Below are 25483 nucleotides of genomic sequence, written 5' to 3'. Positions count from 1 at the left end.
GCTGCCAGGACTTTGGGCATCAGGCAACAGTTTGCACGCATTTCGGAGCCAAGGCAACTTTGCCAACAGGCCCGCAGGTGGACGCTAATGGCTTCACACAAGTCCAGAGATGATAGAGAGGGAGACGGCAGGGGGATGTAGCCACCTCCTCAGACCCAGCCTCGTTAGCAGGGAGCAGGTGGGCGAGCGATGCTCCCTTAGTAGAGCGCTCCACAGCCCCCCCCCTCTCCGTCCCACCCGGCAGGTGCGCAGCCCCCCCACATCCACCACCTGGGCCACGAACTACCTCACTTGAGATCCCACAGCCCCCACACCTATCCCCCTCGACATCCCATGCCCCCCCCCCCCCCCCCCCCCCCCGACCGCCCTGGCCCAAAGTCCCCCCTTTCCAAGGCCACCAGCCCCCCTCCACACCCGCTATGCACCTCCGTCCATCCCACCATCCCCCGATCCTCTTCCCCCCCACCACCTCCCCTACCGAGCATCCCCCCTGATCCGCACCCGGTTCAGGTGACCCCCCCCCAGACCCACCCCCCCTCCTCCCACAGGAGGTGATGAGCCATACATACCTACATCCTCTTCGCACCAGTAGTCTTTCCCCTCCCATACAGCCACCAGCTCATCCGTCCCTGCCGCCAATCACACTTTCCCAAGACAGGCATAGTTATTGCCACAAGGGTTCTTCCGCAGTGGCCCATGGTCCTACCTGAGAGTTGCGGAGCGCGGAGAGTTTCCACTACCTCTAGAGGTGGGGATCTTCGTGGTTCGTAAGTCAAGGAGGGGCAAGGTCCATCTACTAGCACCACTGGGTGGACCAAACTACGCCTTTTTTCTTCAGTCCTCTCACTCAGGGGAGTGGACGACTACACAGATAGCGGAGGAGTCGAAGAGTCAAGTAGCGGACCACATCTCCTAGTGGATGGGAGAAGAAGGATTAGCACTATTTGCACAGCAGTGGCCTGGTTGCATGATGGACATTAACTGGTGGGCTAGTGCCGAGATCCCACACTTGAGCATTATTTTTCGATCCCCTCCACAGTGGAGAGCTCCGAGGGATGTGATCGAGTGGCCCCTGGCACAAGTGGCCCGTTTCTACCAGTGTACAGAGTCACAACTCTCAACATGGTTGATAGATGCATTGATAGTACCACTTGGAGCATCTATCACCCCTATGGTCCGACTAAGGGCCATCATAGGGGATTGGAGTTCGCCGTCCATACCGGGAGCAAAGCGTACTTGCATGCCTCATAGTTTCTCCTCCTCATCAGCAACCTCCACACCGAACAGATGCTTGTTCGGTCATAGGTTTCCCCATGAGCTTACACCTTGCATCCTGGAATGTGAATAGTCTCCACTACAGTGGGGCACGTGGTTGCAGGAAGTTGATTGTTTGGCAGGAGTTGCAGCCTGCCCTTGCCGGACGGATCGACATCTTACTTCTATAGGAGCACAAGCTCACCCCCACTCAGGCCCAACGGGTAGGGAAGGTACGTCCGGGCAGCATGCACACCTACTCGGAGCACACCATAGGTGCCCACGGCAGGAGTGGAGGCTTATGGACCTCTATTGAGTCGAGTCTCACTGCCTATGTATGAGAGCACGGGACGATAGTGGCAGGGACGGTCTATGTATCAGATTGGATATTGGGGACTTGTGCATTGGAGTCCTCAATGTCTATGCCCCTACGGAGGTTAGGGCGCGCAGCAGGTTTTGGGTGGAGATCGCGGATGGACTCCCAAAGGTGGACTCCTGGATCGTTGGAGGAAACTGCAACAACCTGGAGCCTTTGGAGGACCAGCAGGGTAGAGGCAAAAACTACTAGGGCATGGCTAGGGAGAAACAAGAGGCATAGGAGGTCTTTCTGCTGGTAGTAGGAGCACGCGATGCATGGAGAGACCCTGCCTTCCACAGGAGGGAGAGGTCGTTGGACTTCTCTTGGGGATACAGGTGGCTAGGTGGAGTCCTGCTAGAGCGGTTGGACAGGTTTTATGTGGGAGAGTGGGGAGGCTCTCGTGGAGACCAGATTGAGCAATTGGCTCGCACCACGTTGTCCATTGCCCGGTTCTCCTGACACTTGATCCTGACTCGATCTATAGGAGGGAGGAAGTGACGAGAGATAGAGAAGATTTGGACCAGAGAGTGGGACAGGAGGGACCGAATAGCAAAGGAGGTTGCAGAGATCCTAGCCGAGTCGAGCAGAATGTACCAAGAGGCAGCCATACAGGCTAGGCAATAGAGCTGGGAGGATGAGAGAGCACTCCGGCGGGATCTTGCAGCCACGCAAAGATTATTATAGGCGGCACCAAAGGATCCCACCCTCCACGCACAAAAGGGGGACACGATGTGCAGGGAGTTCTTCTAGGTGCACTAACCTCACATCGTAGGAGAGTAGATACCCAGCCTTCGAGATCAGTATGGGAGGACTCATTCTAGCCCAGACAAGGTGATGGAGATATCCACCGACTATTACACGCGCCTTTTCTAGTAGGAGATAGCTTCAGCTAGAGGACAGAAATATAGACAGTAGGTCTGGGATCACATCCCGTCCCTCGTCACAGAGGAGATGGGGCGCTCCCTCCTAGTCCTCTTCATAGAGAAGGAACTAGATGAGGCTTTCCATACACAGGATGGGCAGAAATGCCTAGGGGAGGATGGCCTCTCTAAGGCCTTCTTCACTACCTACTGGGAATTGGTGAAGGACCCCCTACTGATGGCCTTCCAAGAGATTTTCACTTCAAGACAGATGCGAGGGAGTCTTTCGGCAGGCCTTATTAGTCTTCTCCCCAAAGGAGGAGACCGGTTGGAGCTTTCCCAATGGAGACCGATCACCTTATTGTCAATGGCCTATAAGGCCTCCTGCTTCCAGACATCATCCATGATACACAGACAGGCTTTGTCCAGGATAGGAGCATCCTAGACAATGTATTTACCTTCTTTAAGGCGACAGAGTGGGCTCAGCACAGTGGGCAGAGACTGGCCGTACTACTCTTGGATTTCGAGAAAGCTTATGACAGGGTGCACTAGGATTTCCTAGAGGGCACCATGATGAGGTTGGGATTCCCCCAAGTTTGGATTCGCGGGGTCTCCGCCCTTTACAGATCGGCCACCAGCAAGGTTCTCATAGGTGGAAGGTGAGGGGAGGAGTTTCCGCTAGAGAGATCGGTTCGATAGGGCTGCCCCCTGGCCCTTTACCTGTTTCTACTCTTTGCAGAGGCGATATCTCACTTCCTCAGGTCACGCATGAGCGGATTACGCGGCCTCCGACTTCCAGTGTGAGAGGAGACTGAGTTGTTAGACTCAGAGTATGCAGATGATACAGCACTCATAGAGGACAATGAGTTGATGCTGGAGAGAGTGAGGCTAGCTCTTGACGTATTCTATTCTGCAGCGGGAGCGAAAATCAACTGGCGGAAGTCAGTTGCTTTCCTCACAGACCCAAACTCTAGCACGGAGTGGGGCGTCCACCTGGGATTTAGATGGGTGAGCAGAGGCCAAACTGTCCGGTACCTAGGGTTCCAGGTGGAACTGGACATTACTCCTGCCCAGCAGTTTCTTCCTGTCCTTCATTCTATTCGGAGAAAACTGACCTACTGGAGCATGGCTCGCCTCTCACTAGCCAGCCGAGCCCTGGTGGTTAACCAAGTCCTCTTAGCGACGGCCTGGTGCATCGCCTCGTGTTGGTGCTTCTCCTTATCATGCATAATGCAACTTCGCCGCCTATTTTGGAATTTCCTTTGGTCAGGGTCAGATGGTTCCAGGGATTCCAAGGTCAAGGTGGCGTTGGCGACCATCATACGGCATCGGTCAGAGGGAGGGCTTGGGATCATAGACCTAGAGTATTGGAGTATGGCCCTCTTAGGCAAGCTAGTTGTGCGCGGCCTCACACCAGGCGCGCAGACCTTTAAGGTCTTATTGAAGGAGGGCCTTCAGGACTATAGACCGAGGCTAGGTGAGTGGAGGCCGTCCCTGAGATGGATCTTCACATCATCCCAGATCACCTTTCCTACGCAGCTTACTCTGCGTGTGGCAGGGCCTCGGTAAGGCCCTAATCCAGAGCCCCCCAGGCTGCCAGGAGGAGATAGACCATCGGTCGGTGATTTGGAAACCCCAGGTCAAAGATCGGGAAGGGGCACAGATTGGCAAGCGCCCCCACATCCAGTGGGCTAGTTGGGAGGCCGGCCCGGCTCGTACCATCAGGACATGGCGGGAGGTGACAGGATGGCGGACGAGGTGTTGCAATGAGTATCAAGCTGCGAGAGAGGAGTGGAGTTGAGGAGAAGGGAGATAGACGCAGCAATACCTCTGGAGTGGCTTGCTCCCCCGATACGAGAGCCGATAGAGCACGGGGAGGTATGGGCAGCTAGGTTTTCACCAACAGGCATCCCCCTACAGGTGGCAGGTAGAGTGGGCAGCACCCCGCAGGGGACTTTCTTCGCCGTTCAGGAGGGGGGGCATCTGGCCCTTGATAGAGGGCAGCAGGATGAGGGGATAGCCGCCCTTTCGTGCAGGAGGATTTAGGTGGTGGGCCTTCAGGGGAAGACATGGTAACTGGACCCCTATGTTTTCTGGAAGGAGTTCAGGGAGTGGCGCCTTTGGATCTGGGAGGGCAGACCACTTGATGAGCTGGAGTGGGATTCAGGAGAGTGGCTATGGCTCGCCACTGCGGTCACCAAGGTTCCTAGAGTACACTGCCAGGATTGGCAAACACGTACTGATGCAAGAGGATATGGATTGGGTGCCATCACGTAGCAGGCACTGGGCAGAGCATAGCATCACGGAGCCTTTCCGATGGACCTTCTGGCGCTGCCTATGGGATAGCTGGAGGCCGAGGAGGGTGTCGTATTTCTTATGGCTAGTGGCACATGAACGCTTAGCGGTGGGAAGTTGGCTTGCCCAGATGCAGAAGGAGGGAGGTTGTAAGCGTTGCACACAGCAGCCTCTGGAAACCCCAAAGCATTGCATTTGGTCATGTGAGGAGGCGCAGCTCGTGTGGAGAGGAGCATGCCGCATCCTTTGTTGTATAGCACCCATTCTTGGATGTATCTCATGGGGAGCTTTCTGTTGGTAGGCAGCCAGCCAGGGCCGCCACCTTCTGTATGAGGCCGGGATGCAGGACACGATGTTCATTATTGAGGCAGGGTCATGCGCAGTGGTCGGTTTGGAGGCTCTACCCATCCGCCAAGTACTGGAGCCCACAGAAGACCGCTCGGAGGTATGGGAGATCATAGGGAATCTTACTAGATGGCATATCTGGAAGGCGTGGTGTCAGGAGGCTTTCGGCGGAGAGAGACTTTCAATACAGGGAACCTTAGCAGAGCTTTGGACCTCCATCATCCACTCCCTACGCGGCCGATGGGATCAGGTGCAAGGTGAGTCCATGGCTCGTCGGGAGCTCCGTTGTCATTTCATGCGAACTTGGGGCGGCCAAGACCTGTTTTTCATGATGCAGGCAAACAGCCCCACTTGGCGATACACTCCCCCCCCCATGGCTTCTTGCCCCCATCCCCCCCAGACCTCCTTGAGAGGCTTGTATACATGATGTATTTGTGACTTTGCATGAACTCCAGCTAGTCTGTTGAGCATGAGCACTCTGTTGTAATCAGTTTTTTTTAGTAATATAATCAGGCACATTTTACTTGGAAAAACAATTATGCAAGGAAATAGCACATAATTAGGATAATGTCTTGCAATCCGTTTTGCTTGAATGAAGTCTAGAGTTGGTATGGATTTCCTTATTTTTCTTTCTAATGCAACCAGAGAACTCTGACACACTGACCTCCTCCCTTACAAATATTCTGTCATCTATGTAAAGGAAGGCTCCCTGCCTCCCTTTGGCTATCAGAGACAACAATGCATCTCATCTAGAGAAGAGACCTGTCCAAGTTTGCAAGGTAGGCAAGTCTTCTCTCCACTCCTGAGGAACTCCATCCTTAATAGACTATAAAACCAGCCGATCTTGTCTGAGTTCCTGTAATCTCTGCTCTTGCACTTAAACAGGAAGGTCTCTGAAAGTGAACCACTCTCCTGTAGTACTGGCAATCTCTGGCAAAAATCTACTCCATGAAATGTGTGATCACTGACCAAGGGTGTTTCCAGTCTGAAAAATGTTCTGTTGTGGTTGTCACAGAGCCCAATATGCCGCATTTCATGAGCCATTTATCTACCTTGTCAATTTTAGTGTTGGTTCAGCTCAATGAACGTTGATTAATGATGAATTTTTACTGAAATGTGAGGTTATAATGCTCATGGAATGTATGAACTCACTTCACTGCTACAAGTCCATGGTCTTTTCTGGTTGATTGTTCTCATATTGAAGTGGTTGTAATAATGCAGCTACAAACTTGACTTAAAAAGAGAGACCTTTATATTGAATTGGTTGTTCTCATATTGAAGTGGTTGTAATAATGCAGCTACAAACTTGACTTAAAAAGAGAGACCTTTATGACTCTATTCTCTTGCTTTCATCCCCTTGAAAACTGTGCCTAATTAGACTCAATATGATTGCTCTATGTAGATATGTCTTTTACCAAAATGAGACGTATTGCAAAATCTGAAAGTATACAGTTGCCACTGTAACCTTTCAAAGCAAAAGGACTCTCAAGTGAGTCTATTCTTGTGCTTTAGTCAAAGGTATTGATAAGCTTATCCTTGCAAGATATTGCAGAAAAAACCTAAAGCTAGTGTGCCATGTGAGGGCATTCAACTACTTGTATTACTCTTAGGAAAGGCTTGCCTACAATTCTATACATCCATGTGGTATAAGATTCAATTTACTTTTACAGAAGTTCAACATAAGGACCTGAAAAAATTGCAACTTACACAGAGCCTCTTTTGATTTTATGAAATATTAGAATATGATAAATAACTGATTGTGTGGGCTAAGTTAGAAACCTTTGTGTTGGAGATCTGAATATTTTTATTGGTTTATCTATGAGAGGGTTTTCTGATGTATTCAACTACTTTAAATACACCTTTACATTTGAAAACACATTTGAATTAGCTCATAGGTGAATGTTTACCCCTATTTTTTGACTTGCAAACAACACAGGAGTGCATTTAGGATATGTTTTGTACTATACAAAAACCTTGGCATCCATTATTTTCCATTGCAGGGCCAGTATCTGGCTTAGATTGTAGTGGGTTTTGGCAGAACAGCACAGGGTTTAAAATAGGGGAAAAGGCAATCTTGGAAGTGGTTCTAATGGACTCCCATCACAATTTAATAAATGCATCAACCCAACAACCTCTCCAATTCACCACGCTTTTCCAGTTTGCAAATGAAAGCACTTTTTATCAAAATTTCACTCAAGTAGCTAATAGTTCCTCTGGGCATGCACTCATCACCTTCGATGTGGATGCCGAGCCTGGTGTATGGCCTTGCCATGTATATTACAACTACATGGAGATTGGAAGTTCCCCTTTCAGATACAAAGTTTATTCAAGTAAGTTGTTTTTCTTGCAATACTAGCATAGTCAACATTTGGTGCAGAAAGGAGTAACAACCTATGGACTTTCACCTAAAACACTTTAAAGATGCCTGTCTATATTGCATGCACGTACATGCATGTATACACTGTGTGTGGGAGGATTTGGTCTTACAAGCTGTGGATGTATGCATGCAGATTCATGCACAAACTTTATAATTCTTGTTGTAACAATAATGTTATATTTAGTGAGATTCTGGCAGGTTCATTTTCTTCCACCATTCAAGTGTCATGGCAAAACAATATAACTACATTTGAAGCTGGAAATTACCTGTGTCAAGACATAGAATTTTGTGATTCTACCATGAACTTGCTGGACGTTAATAACATTGCATACAACATAAGCTTCAACCAAGGTGGGATCAATCCTTCAAGATGCATCGACATGCAAACTATACCATCAGCAGACTTTGGTGTTGTGACCATGTGTACAAGATGCCTGGTAGCAGGAAACTTTACTTCAGAAACTTTTGTGAATGAGACGGAAGTCATTGGATCTTTTAGCTCGTTCAAAGTAATTCCTGGTAAAAATCATCTTAAACCACCAGAATTTCTGTAGCTTCTAGGACTATGATCATTTCCTTTTTCAGTTAAAATTTGCTGACACGGTTTATAATAGTAATAGAGGTAGTACAAGGGGAAGGAAATATCTTTCAAATCAATATGGATGAATCACTCATCAGTCCCTTAAAGGCTAACAAGCTTCAACTGACCAGTTTTCCGAGAGCCCCAATTTCATGAGGTGTATATCAATGGGAAATGATATCAGTGGGTTTTTAGATATGCTAGAATATTCAATTGGCATGGTGTTTCATCCCTGAAGATGGTATAGAATTGGCTTACTATATATAACCTGCATTTATTCAGACTTTTAGGTAGATGCCAAGGTTTTAGACTTTGGTTGTTTTCTGAAAGTAATTAATCTGAAAAGCTTGTTAGGTCATTCAGCAGGAGCCAACATAATTGATGATGTCCTTACTGTGTGTGACATAGCTATAGCTTGTGTGCTGTGAATAACAAGATTTAGTTTAAGTATTTACAGGCCTCAAGTTCTCCTATGGTCTGAATTTCTTTTAACACATATGGATAAAATTCTGGAAAGGACTTGACCAAATACACTGATGCTTATGCTAAGAATCAGTATAGTGTTGAATCTATTTAAAGCCTGTATCAAAAGAGAGAAGGGACAAAAAAGAAGTGGTAATAATAAAACTTGATAATTGGAACGGGAAGGACAGAAAACGAGGGGAGAAAAAGGGAGAAGAAAAGATAAGGGAGGCAGAGTCTTGTACTTAATAAGTAGAGCAGAACAAGGATATACTATGACTTTTTAAAAAATAAACTTGTGTTATATTGAGCAGAAACTAGACAGTAAATTTCAGAACTAAAAGACTAATCATTGTGCTTTTTATTTGTCTCAAGTGTGCCTGGAAACATTATTCATAAAACTCACATGTACTATTAAGTTTTTCTCCAATTCAGAGGCTAGAATATATGAAAAGCAGTTAACCTCCGTAGAATTGTCCTGGAGAGGTGTTATTCATTAGGAGAGTAGTCAAGACATCATGGTAAGCCTTACTCTAGCCAACTAGAAAAAAAAATTAAACATTAATCCATGTTTATTATGCCATTTTAAATTTTGTTGCAGGACCTGTGTATGTACCCTTGTGCAAAGCTTCCTTCACAAAGGGAGCAAATTTGTTTAGTGCGGGGGAGCAGATAGAGGTGAAGGTGAATCTGATAGATGCCTATAACAACACGGTGAGCAAGGCCAAGGGGAGGGTGGAACAATTCAACTTCAGCTTCTCTGTTATGGAGGAAGGGGGAACTGCAGTGGCCATTAAAAACCTGACTAGGTTGTCTGTTCGGGGATTGGGCTTTGAGATCACCAGGTTTTCTCTGCCTCTAACTGGTAGCTTCCTTCTGAACATCACTGGCAACCAGTCCGATCTTGTCATCTACATGGAAGGCTGGCAAGAAGATATTGTGAATGCCAGTGTGGCTAAGCCTATTGAATCATCACCCTTGCAGTTCTATGTAACACCAGGTATCTCTCTCTCTCTCTCTCTCTCTCTCTCTCTCTCTCTCTCTTTTCGTGAATGAGTGTATATTAATATTGGAATATTTACATCCAGCCTTCAGGCCACAGCCTTCAGGCCAACCAAACAGAAAAGATACAATTTCAGACCATCAGGTCAGCAAAGAAAAATGCATATACAACTAAAAGTCTATCGCAACTCTAACTCAGAAATGTCACTCAAAAACGACAGCTGGAGTGGAGCAAATAATATCCAGCCAAGGAGCAGCAATGTCAGGAAGAACCAGATCAGCTGAGACCATAGAGGAGATCTGCCATAATACTAAACCACGACCACAGGCCACATGACCGTGGATACCCAATACTGAATCAAAAATGAAGGCATTCCGAGTACGCCAAATATGCCACAAGGCTGTCCATCTAAGAAAATGGAAAATGTAGGAATAATCTGAATGCAAAGAAGACAAGGAAATCATCTTTCCCATAATCCACAAACAAATTGATATCCAGTGCTAAGATGCCGCGACCACACACCAGAAACAAAACTTCAAATTTGTGTAGCAACAGGGCAAGAGACAAAAAGATGAAGCATTGTTTCATCGCATGTAGTACCGAACACACAACGACCAAGCCGAGATCTTGCAAGCTCGCAACACATCACCAGTTGGAAGACCCCCAATTAGTAGCCTCCACATGAACACTTTACCTTGATACGGAACCTTAGACTTCCAAAGCTGGATGAATCTTTCCTTCCACTTCTTTTTGCCATCCCGAGTATGCCATACTTTATTATCCTTTTCCGTGACCCATCTCTTGACCTCGACCATTTGATGATAAATCTAGTTAGTTGACCTTTTCTCAAAATCATCAAGAATCACAAACTTCCAATCATGCTAGGGAGAGGACTGGTATAACACTGGCAAAGGAGAGAACCTCAAAAGCCTATCCTGTATAGATGACCAAATGTGATGATAACCGCAAGGTACCCGGAAGTGTTGACAAATACGCCCAAAAGAATAAAGACGAGCTTGTCCAGGAATGATACCATCGAGGAGTATCTGTAACCCCAAACGAGCCATCCGATTAAACTTATCTCTGTGCAAATCTTTATGGGGCCAATCCAACAACCTGGAAGTAGCCAACACTTCACCTTGCAACGAATTCTCCTCCTTACGAGAATCACGGGGCCGCCAAACTGCAAAATGTAGCATCTCTTGCCAAGAGGCAATCAAATGAGGAAGAAGAAAAGACTTAGAGACCTTTACATGTCTTGTGGAATTAAGCACATGCCACCAAGAAGCATGAATAATTGTACTGCCATGAGAGATTCCAGTCTTTTCTATGAAACATTTTGCAATATCTGACCACGGATCACTCTCTGTACGTAATGTCTGCAAAAGTGCCAGCCTCAAGGTTGCCATATGCAAGTTAGCATCCAAAAAAGCTGCTCCCCCATCCTTTTAGGAGTAGTCATATGCTGCCAAGAAATCCACACCTGGCCCAAGCGATTTCCTTTTTTTTTTCCACAGCATGAATCGGATAGGTTGAACCAATTTCAGAAGAGACTTCTTGGTCCAAGGAAGAAGAGACCAGAAAAACGAGATCATCCTGATCATGGTGCATTGAGTAACCTTAAGTCGCACATGAAGAGACCAACATTGAGACTTCCAGTACATGAACCGATTATGAATACGGGATGACATCCAATCTAGCAATGTATGGGGGATAGGATAGCCCAAATGTCTAGTTATGTTTCCCTTAGAGATCACAATTCCATGCCAGCCCAAGGCTTGCAAATCATTCTTTGTGCAAGAAAGCAGTGTAGATTTCTTAGTGTTAATATGAAGTCTCGATGCGATAGCAAAAATATTCCATGCAACCATTGCTTAATTGACATTTGAGTGATCAGCCTTAAGAAACATAAAGGAATCATCTACCAAAGATTGTCCCAAAAGTTGGGCCCCACTAGGAAGAGTCAGACCAACTATCTCCCCTTAATCGCCCAACTTGTCCAACAATGAAAGCATCGGGTGAGTGAGTAGAGTGAATAGCAAAGGGCTGAGAGGGCAGCCTTGTCAAAGAGATCGTCGGGACAAGGCAATTGCATCCGTGATCCCTCCATTAAGTGCGATGCGGGCAACAGCCCCCTGACTAATAGTATCCACAAGAGAGATCATATGAGGCCCGAATCCCATGGTGATCATTAGCTATCGGAAAAAAAACCAGCTAACATGATCAAATGCCTTTTCAATATGAAGTTGAAGCATGACCACTTGCTGGGCTGAAGCTTTAGCATAGTCGATTCCAACTTGAACATTCAAAACTTGTGCATTATATTCCTGCTCTTAATGAAACCGTATTGGCGTGGATGAATCAACTACGGAAATACTTTCTGCAACCTATTGGCAATGATTTTAGAAAAGATTTTATATAAAGAACCATAAGAGAGATGGGTCTACATTGTTTCAAGGAGGATGGAGAGGGAAACTTGGGCAATAACTGAATGACGGCAATCTTCCAGTCTGAAAGCATCTCACCAAAATTCCACACTTGCTGACACAGACGCGGTAATGGGTCCTTAAGTTGCTCCACATGGGCCGAAAGCAGTTCATTAGGAAGCCCATCCCAACTAGGGCTTTTCCTTTGAGGCAAGTGAGACAACACCTCTTTCACTTCCTCCTCCAAAATATCGGCCTCCATCAAATCAACCCATTTTGGTTTAACCTGGTTACCAACCAAATTGCAAATATATCTATGAGTAGAAAGAACTACATTTGAAATAGTCTCCTATGGGCTCAACAATGATTTATAAAAGTCAACGCACATTTGAATGATGGAAGCAGGTTCAGTCACCATAACACCTTGCTCATCCATTAAGCACACAATATTTTCACGAGCATATTTTTTATGCAATTGAGCAAAAAATTTATGGGATTGACAGTTATTGTTGTGTAAAGCTTCCGCTCCTTTTTTTTTTCTAGTAGAATGTGGCTGATTATATTACTCAAAAAATTTGATTACAACAGAGTGCTCATGCTCAACAGAATAAACTGGAGCTGATGCAAAGTCACCACTACATCATGTATACAAGCCTCTCAAGGCGGTCTAGGGGGATGGGGACAAGAAGCCATGGGGGAGGGGTATATCGCCAAATGGGATTGCCTGCCTGCATCACGAAGAATAGGCCCTGACCACCCTAGGTACGCATGAAGTGACCACGGAGCTCCTGACGAGCCCTGGACTTGCCCTGCACCTGACCCCATCGGCCGCAGAGGGAGTGAATGATGAAGGTCCATAGCTCTGCTAAGGTCGCAGGTGCTGAGAGTCTCTCAGTGCCGAAGGCCACCTGACAACGTGCCTTCCAGATGTGCTATCTAGTAAGACTCCCTATGATCTCCCATATCTCTGAGTGGTCTGCTGTGGGCTCCAGTAACGTCGGATAGGTAAGGCTTCCAAATCCACCACTGCGCATGACCCTTCCTCGATCATGAAGATCTTGTCCTGCATCCCGACCTCATACAGAAGGTGACGGCCCTAGCTGACTACCTGCCAACAGAAAGCTCCCCATGAAATATACCCGAGGCTGGGTGCTATACGTCAAAGGATACAGCATGCACCTCTCCACACCAACTGCGCCTCCTCATAAGAACAAAGGTAGTGTTTTGGGGTTTCTAGAAGCTGTTGTGTGCAGCGCTTATAACCTCCCTCCTTCTGTATCTGGGCAAGCCAGCTTCCCACTGCCAATCCTCCATGTGCCACCAGCCATAAAAAATACGACACCCTCCTCAACCTCCAGCTATCCCATAGGCGGCGCCAGAAGGTCCGTCGGAAGGGCACCGTGATGCTGTGCTCTGCTCCGTGGCTGCTGCGTGACGGCGCCCAGTCCATATCCTCCTGCATCAGTACATGTCTGCCAATCCTGGCAGTGTATTCTAGAAACCTGGGTGGCTTTTTTGCAACCGCAGAGGCTGGCCATAGCCACTCTCCTGGATCCCACTCCAGCTCATCAAGTGGTCTACCCTCCCAGATCCAAAGGCGCCACTCCTTGAGCTCCATCCAGAAAACATAGGAGTCTAGTCGCCAAGTCTTCCCCTGACGACCCACCACCCAAATCCTCCTCCATGAAAGGGTGGCAATCCCCTCATCCTATTGCCCTCTGTCAAGGGTCACGTCCCCCTCTGAACGGAAAAGGTCCCCTGGGGGACGCCACCCACTCTACCTGCCACCTGAAGAGGGATGCCTGTTGGAGAGAACCTGGCTGCCCATACCTCCCTGGCCTCTATCGGTTCTCGTAACGGGGGGGCAAGCCACTCCGGAGTAGGCTCCGCAGGAAAGGTGATCTGAGCGGGGTAATCTGGGCTGAAGTAAAGATCCATCTCAGGGACGACCTCCACTCCCCGCCAAGCCTCGGTTTGCAGTCGTGATGGCCCTCCTCCAGTAAGACCTTCCAGGTCTGCCCGCCTGGTATGAGATTGCGGACACTGATCAATGTCGTATGATGGTCGCCCACGCCACCTTGGCCCTGGAGTCTCTGGAGCCATCAAACCCCGACCAAAGGAAATTCCGCACCAGGTGGCGAAGCTGCCCTACGCACGATGAGGAGAAACACCAACACGAGGCAATGTACCAAGCCATCGCTAGGAGGACCTGGTTAACCACCAGGGCTCGATCGGCTAGTGAGAGGCGAGCCGTGCTCCAGTAGGTCAGTTTCCTCCTAATAGAGTCTAGAACAGGAAGAACCTGCTGGGTAGGAGTGATATCAAGTCCCACCTGGAACCCAGGTATCGGACAGTCTGCCCTCTGCTCACCCATCTAAAACCCAAGTAGACTCCCCACTCCGTGCTAGAGTCCGGGTCTATGAGGAAACCAACCGACTTTCGCCAGTTGATTTTCGCACCCGGTACAACACAGAACACCTCAAGAGCAGCCTCATTCTTTCCAGCATCACCTCATCGTCCTCTATGTAGAGTCCTGTGTCATCTGCGTACTCTGAGTCTAACAACTCAGTCTCCTCTCTCACTAGAAGTCGGAGGCCGCATAGTCCACTCATACGTGACCTGAGGAAGTGGGACATCGCCTCTGGGAAGAGTAGGAACATGTATGGGACCAAGGGGTAGCCCTGTCGGACCGATCTCTGCAGCCGGACCTCCTCCCCTCGCCTTCCGCCTATGAGAACCCTGCTGGTGGCTGATCTGTAGAGGCCGGAGACCCCGCGAATCCAAGCGTGGGGAAATCCTAACTTCACCATGGTACCCTCTAGGAAATCCCAGTCTACCCTATTGTATGCTTTCTCGAAGTCCAATAGTAGTACTGCCTGTCTTTGCCCACTGTGCTGAACCCACTCTATCGCCTCAAAGAATGTAAATACATTGTCTAGGATGTTCCTATCCTAGACAAAGCCTGTCTGTGTGTCATGAATGATGTCTTGAAGCACATGGCGTAATCGTCTACTAATCATCTTTGCCAGAGTCTTATAGGCCACTGACAATAAGGTGATCGGTCTCCACTGGGATAGCTCCAACCGGTCTCCCCCTTTGGGGAGAAGACTGATAAGGCCTGCCGAGATCCTCCCTGGTATCTGTCCTGAGGTGAATATCTCCTGGAAAGCCCTCAATAGGGGATCCTTCACCACCTCCCAGTAGGTAGTGAAGAAGGCCTTAGAGAGGCCATCCTCCCCCCGGCATTTTTGCCCATCCTGTGTATGGAAAGCCTCCTCTAGTTCCTTCTCTGTGAAGGGGACTAGGAGGGCGTGTCCTGTCTCCTGTGTGACGAGGGACGGGATGTGATCCCATACCTGCTGTATGCATCTCTGTCCTCTAATTGACGTTGTCTCCTACTGGAAGAGGCGTGTGTAATAGTCTGTAGCAGTCTCCATCACCTCATCAGGGCTAGAACGGGCCCTCCCATACTGATCCTTAAGGCTGTGTATCTGTTCTCCCGCGGTGCGGGGCTGGTGCCCCTGGAAGAACTCCCTGCACATGGTATCTCCCTTCCGCTCCCAAAAGGCTGCTGAAGTGCGCAAAGAGAACTCCGAGCGCCTATCCTCTAGGCCAGCGATGGCTGCACGCGCGTGCACCTCCTGTGAGTGGAGGATGGGATCTCTTGGTGTTTTCTGCAACAATCTCTGCGTAGCTGCCAAGTCCCGCCGGAGTGCTCTCTCCTCTTCCCAGCACTACTGCCTAGCCTGTAGGGCTGCCTCTTGGCAAATTCTGCTTGACTCGGCTAGGACCTCTGCAACCTCCTTTGCTAACCTGTCCCTCCTAACCCACTCTCTGGTCCAGATCTGCTCTATTTGTCTTGACACCTCCTCCCTTCCATAGATAGAGTCAGGGATCCGACAGGATCGTGTATCTAGGGCGGATGCTGGGGGATCAAGTGCCAGGAGAACTGGGCAGTGATCGGATAGTGTGGTGCCTGCCAACTACTCAATTTGGCCTCCGCGAGAACCTCCCCACTCTCCCACATAAAACCTGCCCAGCCGGATGATAGCCTAATTATCTTATTACTTTATATTGATGATATATTGAAAAATTGGGAGATCTCATGATGAGTTAGATGCTTTGAAGACTTAGCTCAAGAAGAGCTTTGAGATGAAGGACATGGAGCATGGGCCTCACATATTCTTGGTATGTGCATCAAACGCGGCATCTCTCTAAGGGGCTCCTTTGCATGTCACAACAGGAGTATATATAGAAGGTGCTTGAGTAATTCCATATGTAGGATGTTAAGCCTATTGGCTATCCTTTACCTTGAGACACATTCTTCTTTCCTTCATCATATCCATGTTGGACAAGCGGCTCATAATCTGTTTTTTGGCTGCTCTACCACTTGCTAAGGATGATGCTCATGCATATCTGTGTTAGGAACCATTGGACTTTGCAAAACATCCGGCTTGTATCGCATTCAGAAATGAAATGGCCCAATTGGCCACATCTGAAATAGTGACCAGCAGATGTTCCCCATTTCCGCTCGTAAACCAATGTTTGCAATCTTGGAGCCTCAAACCGAGGGCGAGGTTTCCCTATATCCCAAAGCATGCAGGCCCTATTCCTGTTGCAGGAAGCCAATCGAGGCTCCACCAATACTTCACCAAGAGTTCTCAATACCAAAGGTAGAAGTCTCCAAAGATGCACAGGAAAATCAACCACCTCAACCCAAATCGGATACGGCTGCCTAAGTACTTAAATTCTGCCATAGGTCTCCAAGGACCATATGTACTAATTGACCATCCATAAACAAAGGGATACGTCACATAATAAAAGCACGCACTTCCGGGGAGTGAAAAAGGACTTCAAAGAATCCCTTCGGCCCATCATAAATCTCTTCAACAAGCAGGCTTTGCACTTGTGCTAAAGTATCATCTTGACCCATCTCAACACTGACAAGCATAGACTGCAACCACGCCCGAATTCTAGTGATCAAAAGAGTCCTTCCCATGAAGTAGAAGATGGTTGCCCTCTCATGGAAAGCAGCAATTTGTTGTAAAGCCAGATCTGTGCCCATGACAACTACCACATGTTCCCCTGTGGATAAAGAACTCGCTTTACCCTCATTGGCTTGAGCGTAATCCAACATTAGATTATTAGTAGTAGCCATCATAAACTTAAAAGGCCCCTCAGGCTGAGAGCATGAAGCATGAACATTTGGCTGAGGCAAATTCTGAGCACACAAGTCCGGTTCATCAACCGACATTTTACGACACTTACCCGTCTCATCCCCATCCATCAAAACTGTCCAGAGTCTTTTGCTAAGGAGTACCATCTAATTCACCCGAACCATTATCATCCCCATTTCCGATATGCTGGTCAAGAAAAGCCATATCAATACCATTTGACTCCTGCAGTTTCTCCATAACCAAGCCTCTTTAGGGCTGCCCAGGACTGTCCTTCTCTCTCTCTTTATTTTCGTGAATGAGTGTATATTAATATTGGAATATTTACATTCAGCCTTCATGCCAACCAAACAAAAAGGATATAAGTCTCACATTTTTTACATCAGACCATCAGGTTAGCAGAGAAAAAAACACAGATAGAACTAAAAGTTTATCACAACTCGGAATTTGAAATGTCATTCAAAAAGGAAAGTTGGAGTGGAGCAAAAAATATCCAACCAGGGAGCGGCAATGTTAGGAAGAACCAAATCAGCTGAGACCATAAATGAGATCTGCCATTATACTAAACCACGAACACGGGCCACATGACCACAAATACCCGATACTGAATAAAAAATGAAGGCATTCCGAGTATGCCAAATATACCACAGGGCTGTCCATCTAAGGAAATGGAAAACACAGGAATAATCGAAATGCAAAGAAGATGAGGAAATCATCTTTCCCATAATCCACGAACGAACTAATATCCAGTGCTGAGATGCCACGGACCACACATTGGAAACAAAACTTCAAATTTGTGTAGCAACAAGGCAAGAGACAAAAAGATGAAGCACTATTTCATCGCATGTAGTAATGAACACACAACGATCAAGCCGAGATCTTGCGAGCTCGCAACGCATCGCCAGTTGGAAGACCCCCAATTAGTAGCCTCCACATAAACACTTTACCTTGATACGGAACCTTAGACTTCCAAAGCTGGATGAATCTTTCCTGCCACTTCTTTTTGCTATCCCGAGTATGCCATACTTTATTAGCCTTTTCCGTGACCCATCTCTTAGCCTCGACCATTTGATGATAAATCTAAATCTAGTTAGTTGACCTTTTCTCAAAATCATCAGGAATCACAAACTTCCAATCATGCCATGGAGAGAATTGTTGTAATACTGGCAAAGGGGAGAACCTCAAAAGCTTGTCTTGTATGGATGACCAAATATGATGATAACCACGAGGCACCTAGAAGTGCTGATGGATACGTGAAAAGAATAAAGACGAGCCTATCCAGGAATGACACCATCGAGGACTGTCCGTAACCCCAAACGAGCCATCCGATTAAACTTATCTCTGTGCAAATCTTTATGGGGCCAATCCAACAACCTGGAAGTAGCCAACACTTCACCTTGCAATGAATTCTCCTCCTTAGGAGAATCAGGGGGGTGTCAAACTGCAAAACATAACATCTCCTACCAAGAGGCAATCAAATGAGAAAGAAGAAAAGACTTAAGAGACCTTTACAGGTCTTGTGGAATTAAGCACATGCCACCAAGAAGCATGAATAACCATACTGCCATGAGAGATTCTAGTCTTTTCTATGAAACATTTTGCAATATCTGACCACGGATCACTCTCTGTATGTAATGTCTGCAAAAGTGCCAGTCTCAAGGCTGCCATATGCAAGTTAGCATCCAAAAAAGCTGCTCCCCCCATCCTTTTAGGAGTAGTCATATGTTGCCATGAAATCCACACCTAGCCCAAGCGATTCCCTTTCTTTTTCCACAACATGAATTGGATAGCTTGAACCAATTCCAGAAGAGACTTCTTGGTCCAAGGAGGAAGAGGCAGGAAAAACGAGATCATGCTGATCATGATGCATTGAGTAACCTTAAATCTTACATGAAGAGGCCAGCATTGAGACTTCCAATACATGAACCGATCATGAATACGGGATGGCATCCAATCTAGCAATGTATGGGAGGCTACATCCACACCAATAGGATAGCCCAAATGTCTAGTTATGTTTCCCTCAGAGATCACAATTTCATGCCAGCCCAAGGCTTGTAAATCATTCTCTGTGCAAGAAAGCAGTGTAGTGTTAATATGAAGTCTTGATGCGATAGCAAAAATATTCCATGCAACCATTGCTCGATTGACATTCGAGTGATCAGCCTTAAGAAACATGAAGGAATCATCTGCCAAAGATTGCCCCAAAAGTTGGGCTGCACTAGGAAGAGTCAGACCAACTATCTCCCCTTGATCAGACAACTTGTCCAACAATGAAAGCATCGGATGAGTGACTAAAGTGAACAGCAAAGGGCTGAGAGGGCAGCCTTGTCCTTCGCTCTGTGTGTGTGTGTGTACAGAGGCAGGTCTGCTCTCTTTGTCAATGTGAAGGGGCAGATTGCATGTGCAATAGGAGAATGTCCAGTTTGCAGCCTCTGGTCGACAGTAATCCTCAGTCCTCGTAGGAGCGCAGATGTGTCCTTTCTGTGTAATTCTGTGGCCGCCATTACCTGACGTGTGCAGGGTCAGAGTCGCAGGCCCTAAGATCCTGACAATTTGGTGGTACGTTGGGCAGGGCTTGGGCTTCCTCTCTGTTGAGCAGCGTGATCACAGGTAGGCAGATCGCAGGACACGTTGGTGGGCACCAGTCGTTAATGCAGGTAGCAGCAACCATGAGCGCAGGCCTAAAAGCTTGATGCTGGCTGCGCAAGAAAGCAAGGACGAGGAGCTAGGGTCAAATCACAATGTAGGGGGGGTCACAAAGGGTCGCCATCAGCCATCGCTGGACCTCGCCATCATCCCGTCCATGTCTCTCTCTCTCTCTCTCTATGAAGAACTTTGAATTAACGTATAGAAAATATTTACATAAACTTTTTGGCCAGCCAAGCACAATCAAAGACCGGAAACAAGCACTCATGAAGCCAAAAGGCTATGAAAACGCCACACTACAAGAACAAAAGAAGTGGATCATGAAGTGGGCATAACAGGGGTGGAGCGAATATATCCATGCATGGAGCAGCCACCTCTCCAAATATCAAGCCAGCTGAAACAATGAAAGTAATCTGCCACAATAGCAAGCCTTTCACATGACCACAAATGCTCGAGGTTGAATCAAAGATAAAAACATTGTGAGTCCACGAGATGTGCCAAAGAGTAGTCCATTGCATAAACTGATAGAAGCAAGGATGATGGGACTGTAACAGGGTCATGGACAGCATCTTGCCCAAAACCCAAGAACAGATGGGTGTTCTTTGACATGTCACTGAGATTCACACTCTCAAACTGAAGTCTGAAATCTGTCTTTCAACTGGGCAAGAGTTGAAAAGATGAGTAGGGGTTTGATCACATGTTGTACAGAGAATACATTTGCCATGGAATATCTTGTGACCATGCAGCACATCTCTAGTGGGAAGACCCCCAATAAGGAGTCTCCATGCCAAAAATTTCGCTTGATAGGGAAGCTTGGACTTCCAAAGATGAAGCTCGATCACGCCATTATCTCTACAGCCAGAAATGGACCAAACTTTATTTGCTTTTTCGGTGACCCATCTCTGATCCTCAACCATTTTGTGGTAAATCTAATTGGCTGACTGTTTCAATAAGCCTTCTGGTTTCTCCAAAGCCCAAATCTAATCATGGCTATAAGAGCTGAAAAATAGGCAAGGGAGAGTTCCTGTGAAGCTGGCAGTCATCCAAGGTTGACCAAATCAGTTTGTAGCCTCAAGGTACCTAGAACTACTGACGAATATGGCGAAAAGAATAAAGCCTAGACTGACTCGGAAGAACATCTTGAATAGTCTTCATGCCCAATCTCTCCATCTGATTAAATCTATCCCTTTCTCTCTCTCGCTCTCTCTCTCATGTGTAATATATGATATATTGTAAAAGAATCAGGCATATTTAAGACTGTTAGCCATATTATATATTGTAAAATAATCAAGCATACATAAGGCTGTTTGGTGAACTTGTACGTTCCATGTAGTGATGGCACGACTTGAACAAATGCAACAAACTGTCCATGCAAGCATACAAAGACAATGTCCATGGCTAATCATCCTTTTTCTTAACTGGTTGTGCCAGTTGGTAATCTTCTCATGAGAAGTCTCCACATGAACACTTTACCATGAAAAGGCATCTTTGAAGCCCAAACACTCAGTAATGTGGCCTTCCACCAGGATGCTTGATGTTTGAGCTTCCACATCTAATTCTCTTGCATAGTTACCCAATGCTCATCTTCAGCCAACCTATGATAAACTAGATTAGTAGATATATTCATTAGGGCTTCAAATCCTTAACATCGAATCGCTCCATTGTTCCTACTTATCAAGGGGAGGGATGAGGCTTAAAGTTGAAATATACCAAATCAAACAATTCCAAAGTGGCCTATAAACTCTCAGCACCTTGAACCTATGACTTGCCTTCTTGAAAGATAGCAAGTGGGCTGCTTTGTGAAGCAGATGAGCATTGCCATTTGTTAAACTATTGTCTAGCATGCATGCTTTCCATTGATAACTTGGTCAAAATCTCACTTGGTAAGGAATTATCCTATTGATGATTCAATGGAGGATCCCACCTCATATGCAACAACACTTCCCTTTTGGAAATCACGAGATGAGATAACAAGACCGATGAAGAAATATGAATTCACAGCCATTAACAACAAGGTAGGCAAGTTTTTTGATATATCAATCCAATCTTCTCCAACAAAGCCCTGGCACCTCACTTAACACCTTCTCTTCTTCTACCTCTCTTACAAGCTCCTCTATTTTTCTCTCTCCTCTATTCACTTCTCTCTAGACTCTACCTTTGCATCCTCTTCCTCTTGTGTCTCATCCCCTCTAGCTCTATTTCTATTTCCTCTTCCTTTACCTCCTCTTCTTTCCCTTTCTTTGCCTCTACCTATATCTCTATATTCTTTACTTTTACAATGCCTAAGCCTCTTCGTGAAGCCTTTGCATTATACACAACTCATCGTAAGTAGCCTTAAGTTTTTGTGTCTACTATCTACTACTTTTTGTACTTACCACTTGTCACTTGTGACTTGTTATACCATGATCCATGAATCATGATCCATCATTGCAGCTAGCTTTTTTTAAAATCCATTGCACATGTCTTCAATCTTATAAATTAAATTGGATCTTGGAAATTAGTTGTGACTAGAGTCTTGGATTTACATTTTGTCTCGATGTCTTGTTATGTTCATGACTCATTGTTGAAAATTGAAACAAAGATATTTGTAGTTTGTAAACTGTATTGGTATTGGATGGATAATGCCTTGTGATACTCTATCTCATGGGTAGCCACTCTGATGTCAAAACAAGTAATATTTAGTAGCCTAACCCTTAATTTTCTATGTATTTTTTAATGACCGTACGAATTTTATTGAAGATTTTTTTGTGTAAATTCGGCACCATACCAAGTCCACGGACTGGATGGATAGGACGGATCATACGTGACTACCTTGAGGATGAATCTTAATTGCAACATCGTTTTCTAGTATATCTAGACAACAAGACATAGTGAGGCTACTTAGCAGTAAGATACCATGACTCAGATTCCCTAACTGTTTTGTCATTCCCCATCTTGGGGTATGGCCAAATGGTAAGGCAGCAGGTTTTGGTCCCATCACTTTCTCCGATGAGTTTCTCAACTTTGCATGAGTCTCTTTACTTAGATCATAAGCTTAAAAGGCAGATGGAAGAGATCACAAGTGATTATGAGCACAAGGAGGATGCAAAAGCCTTTCCAGTCACTTGAACTGTGGGCACCTTCTTAGAAGTGTAAGATGAGAAATGTATATTCATGTACTTTTATTTTTGTTTTTCATTATTTCGAATAGTTTTTCTTTAGGTGTCATTAAACAGAATTTGCTTTTGTTTTGGAAAAAAAATACAACACTAGCATTGTCGTTTTGCAGGTGCTCCTTCTATACCACATTGCAATGGGTCATGGTTAGATGATATCGATGCATTTCCATTGTTTGGTGAAGCAAGCCTTATATTCACAGCAAATGATGCTTATGACAATGCCATAAATACATCTTTGCAGTTAGTTAGTCAGTTTGTTTCAAGTTTGAACGTAAGCTCTTTAATACATGAGGATGAAGGTTCTTTAATGCCAATTCCATTTACATGGAATGAAAGTACAGGTAGCATCATTTTCAATGTGAGTTCTAAAGCTGGAAATTTTTCATGTTATGTTGGTGATGGTAAAGTGTGGATCAAAGGTTCGCCATTCTCATACAAAGTGTTTCCAGGTAAAATCAAAATATCAATGTAAAACAGGCTATCATAGTGGTAAACCATTCGTTTTATCAGTTTGCAAACATGGGTTCAGATCTTAATTCACTCACTCACTCCGTGCGCGCTCGCGTGTGTAATGTTTGATACATCATAAAAGAATTAACCATACATAAGGTCATCTGGCCAACATGTGGGTCCCATGCAGGTGATGTCATTGAACCTCAATGGAGAGGCTGAAGTGTCAACCTAGCATCCCTGACTACCCAAAGCCATTGTTGAAGCTTCTCATTTTCAGTAATTCCAGCTGGTCCTAGAGAAAAGAAGCTTCCCTAGTAGTAATCATTGACTTCTTTGCTACATGTGAAGAAAGGCCTGATGCAAATGAAATATGAAGGACCATATATGCCATGATCCCCACCAGCATACAAACTAGAAAAGGACTTAGTTTTCAGTTTCAAAGGACATCCTAGAAGGCATCCGAGAATCTAGTCCCTAGGCTTCAAATTTTGATACATAACGACCTGCCACAGTGGATAGATAAGACTGTGCCTAAGGAGCTATTGGGCATGATTTAAATAAATGCAACGAAGTCTCCATGAAAATTGTATAAAAGACACAATGACCAGGACTATACCATGATCTCCTTCAATATACAATTTAAAAAGGGACTTAATGTTCTGGTTCCAAAATCCCTCCTAGAAATCATCCAAGGATCCAGCCTATAGACTTCAAGTTTTGATATGCAATGACCTGCCACTCAATTGATAGATAAGACCATACCCTAGGAGATGCTAGGTACCCTCATAACCACATGCTTGGCTTCTACAGTCCCCCCAGGTTTCCACCATGGTCTCTGCCGTGGAATTTCATCTTGACATCTCTCCTACATAGCCCTGGGCTCTAGGGATGCCCCATAGGCAGTGTCTCCATCTCTCCTTTGGCTCACCTCATCTTGTATGTGCCACAACGTCCCTGCGATATCCAAGCCAATTGCCAACCTGCTGAGCTCCTGTGAGCTAGAGGTCATAAGAAGAGCGATATCTTCCTAGGCCTAAAGATTTCATGCTGCCTCCTCCAAAAGTCGCATAAGAATAGGTCTGAGATGCTATTTTCCTAGGCCTAAAGATGTCATGTAGCCTCCTCCAAAAGTTGTATAAGAATAGGTCTAATATGCCCTCTCTCTGCTAGGAGGCAGTTGCTAGTTGTGCTCTAATCCTGCTCATTGAATCCTCCTCCCTAGCCTAGTACTCTTTGAAGAGGCCTCCTTTGATAAGCCCAAAATCACCATCAATTTATCAAGCAAGTATTTGGGTTTGGGTTTATGTACCACTTGCTTTCACAATGTGCTACTACTATGATCCTCTATCTAGAGCATCCAGTAAATGTTGTCTGGTCACAATGCTCTCGCTGGAGGCAGCCATCCTCCTCAACCATAAAAGTGAACTCCCTGTCTCTACTAACCACATTGATAACTCGAAGAATGTGCCCTCTAGAGAAGAGACCAATCTAGGTTTAAGAACTGCTTGTATCTGTCCACTAATCTGGTAGAACTCTCTTCATCACAGCCTCAATCATAGCTCTATCTCCCTTAAGACTCTGTAGTCTTTGTCTCTAAGCCTCCTATGGTAGCTCTTGAAATGCAAACCAATCTCCCAGTGATGTAGCTACCTATAGGGAAAATTTTCCCTGTGATAAATGTCCTTTATCCAAGACTGTGATCTAACTTTGATCTGAAACAGTGATTGAAGACAAGAGGCTGCCTTCTCTTCTCTTTGGCTAGAGTCAAGGGTAGCTGGTGAAGGCCCAATGATACAGATCTCCATGCTCTAATAATGGCAATTGCGAATCTAACCTCAAAGTTCCTCCCTAAGTCTTTAATCATGATCTCCCAAAAAATCCAGTGAATGTTGGGCTGCCATGGTCCTCATGTGTAGGTGTCATAGGCTGAAGCCTCCCTATCAGAAGTTTCTTCCAAGGTTCCTCACCTAGAAGCAAACTCCTAACAATGGGCTTAGCCAATAAGGCTTTACTTTGGCTATCTAGGTCTATGATCCCCAATCCTCCTCTAGATCGAGGTTGTATGATGACATCCCAAGCCACCTTTGCTCTA

General features: G+C 46.0%; 1 protein-coding gene across 1 annotated transcript in view; it reads left to right on the top strand.

Annotated features, from left to right (window-relative positions):
• The window catches only part of LOC148015316 (uncharacterized), a 293490-nt gene that overhangs the window by 49055 nt on the left and 218952 nt on the right, over positions 1-25483 (top strand). The window contains exons 8-11 of the mRNA XM_087664938.1: positions 7113-7442; positions 7688-8008; positions 9133-9531; positions 23049-23387. Coding sequence (XP_087521064.1) covers positions 7113-7442; positions 7688-8008; positions 9133-9531; positions 23049-23387 — 1389 coding nt within the window. The remainder of the gene's footprint in view (positions 1-7112; positions 7443-7687; positions 8009-9132; positions 9532-23048; positions 23388-25483) is intronic.

This window comes from Lygodium microphyllum, chromosome 24 (genome assembly GCF_053477565.2).
Source record: "Lygodium microphyllum isolate KBCC chromosome 24, Lygodium_microphyllum_v1.1.10, whole genome shotgun sequence".
NCBI lineage: Eukaryota > Viridiplantae > Streptophyta > Polypodiopsida > Schizaeales > Lygodiaceae > Lygodium > Lygodium microphyllum.
This window is presented reverse-complemented; position numbering and strand designations above follow the sequence as displayed.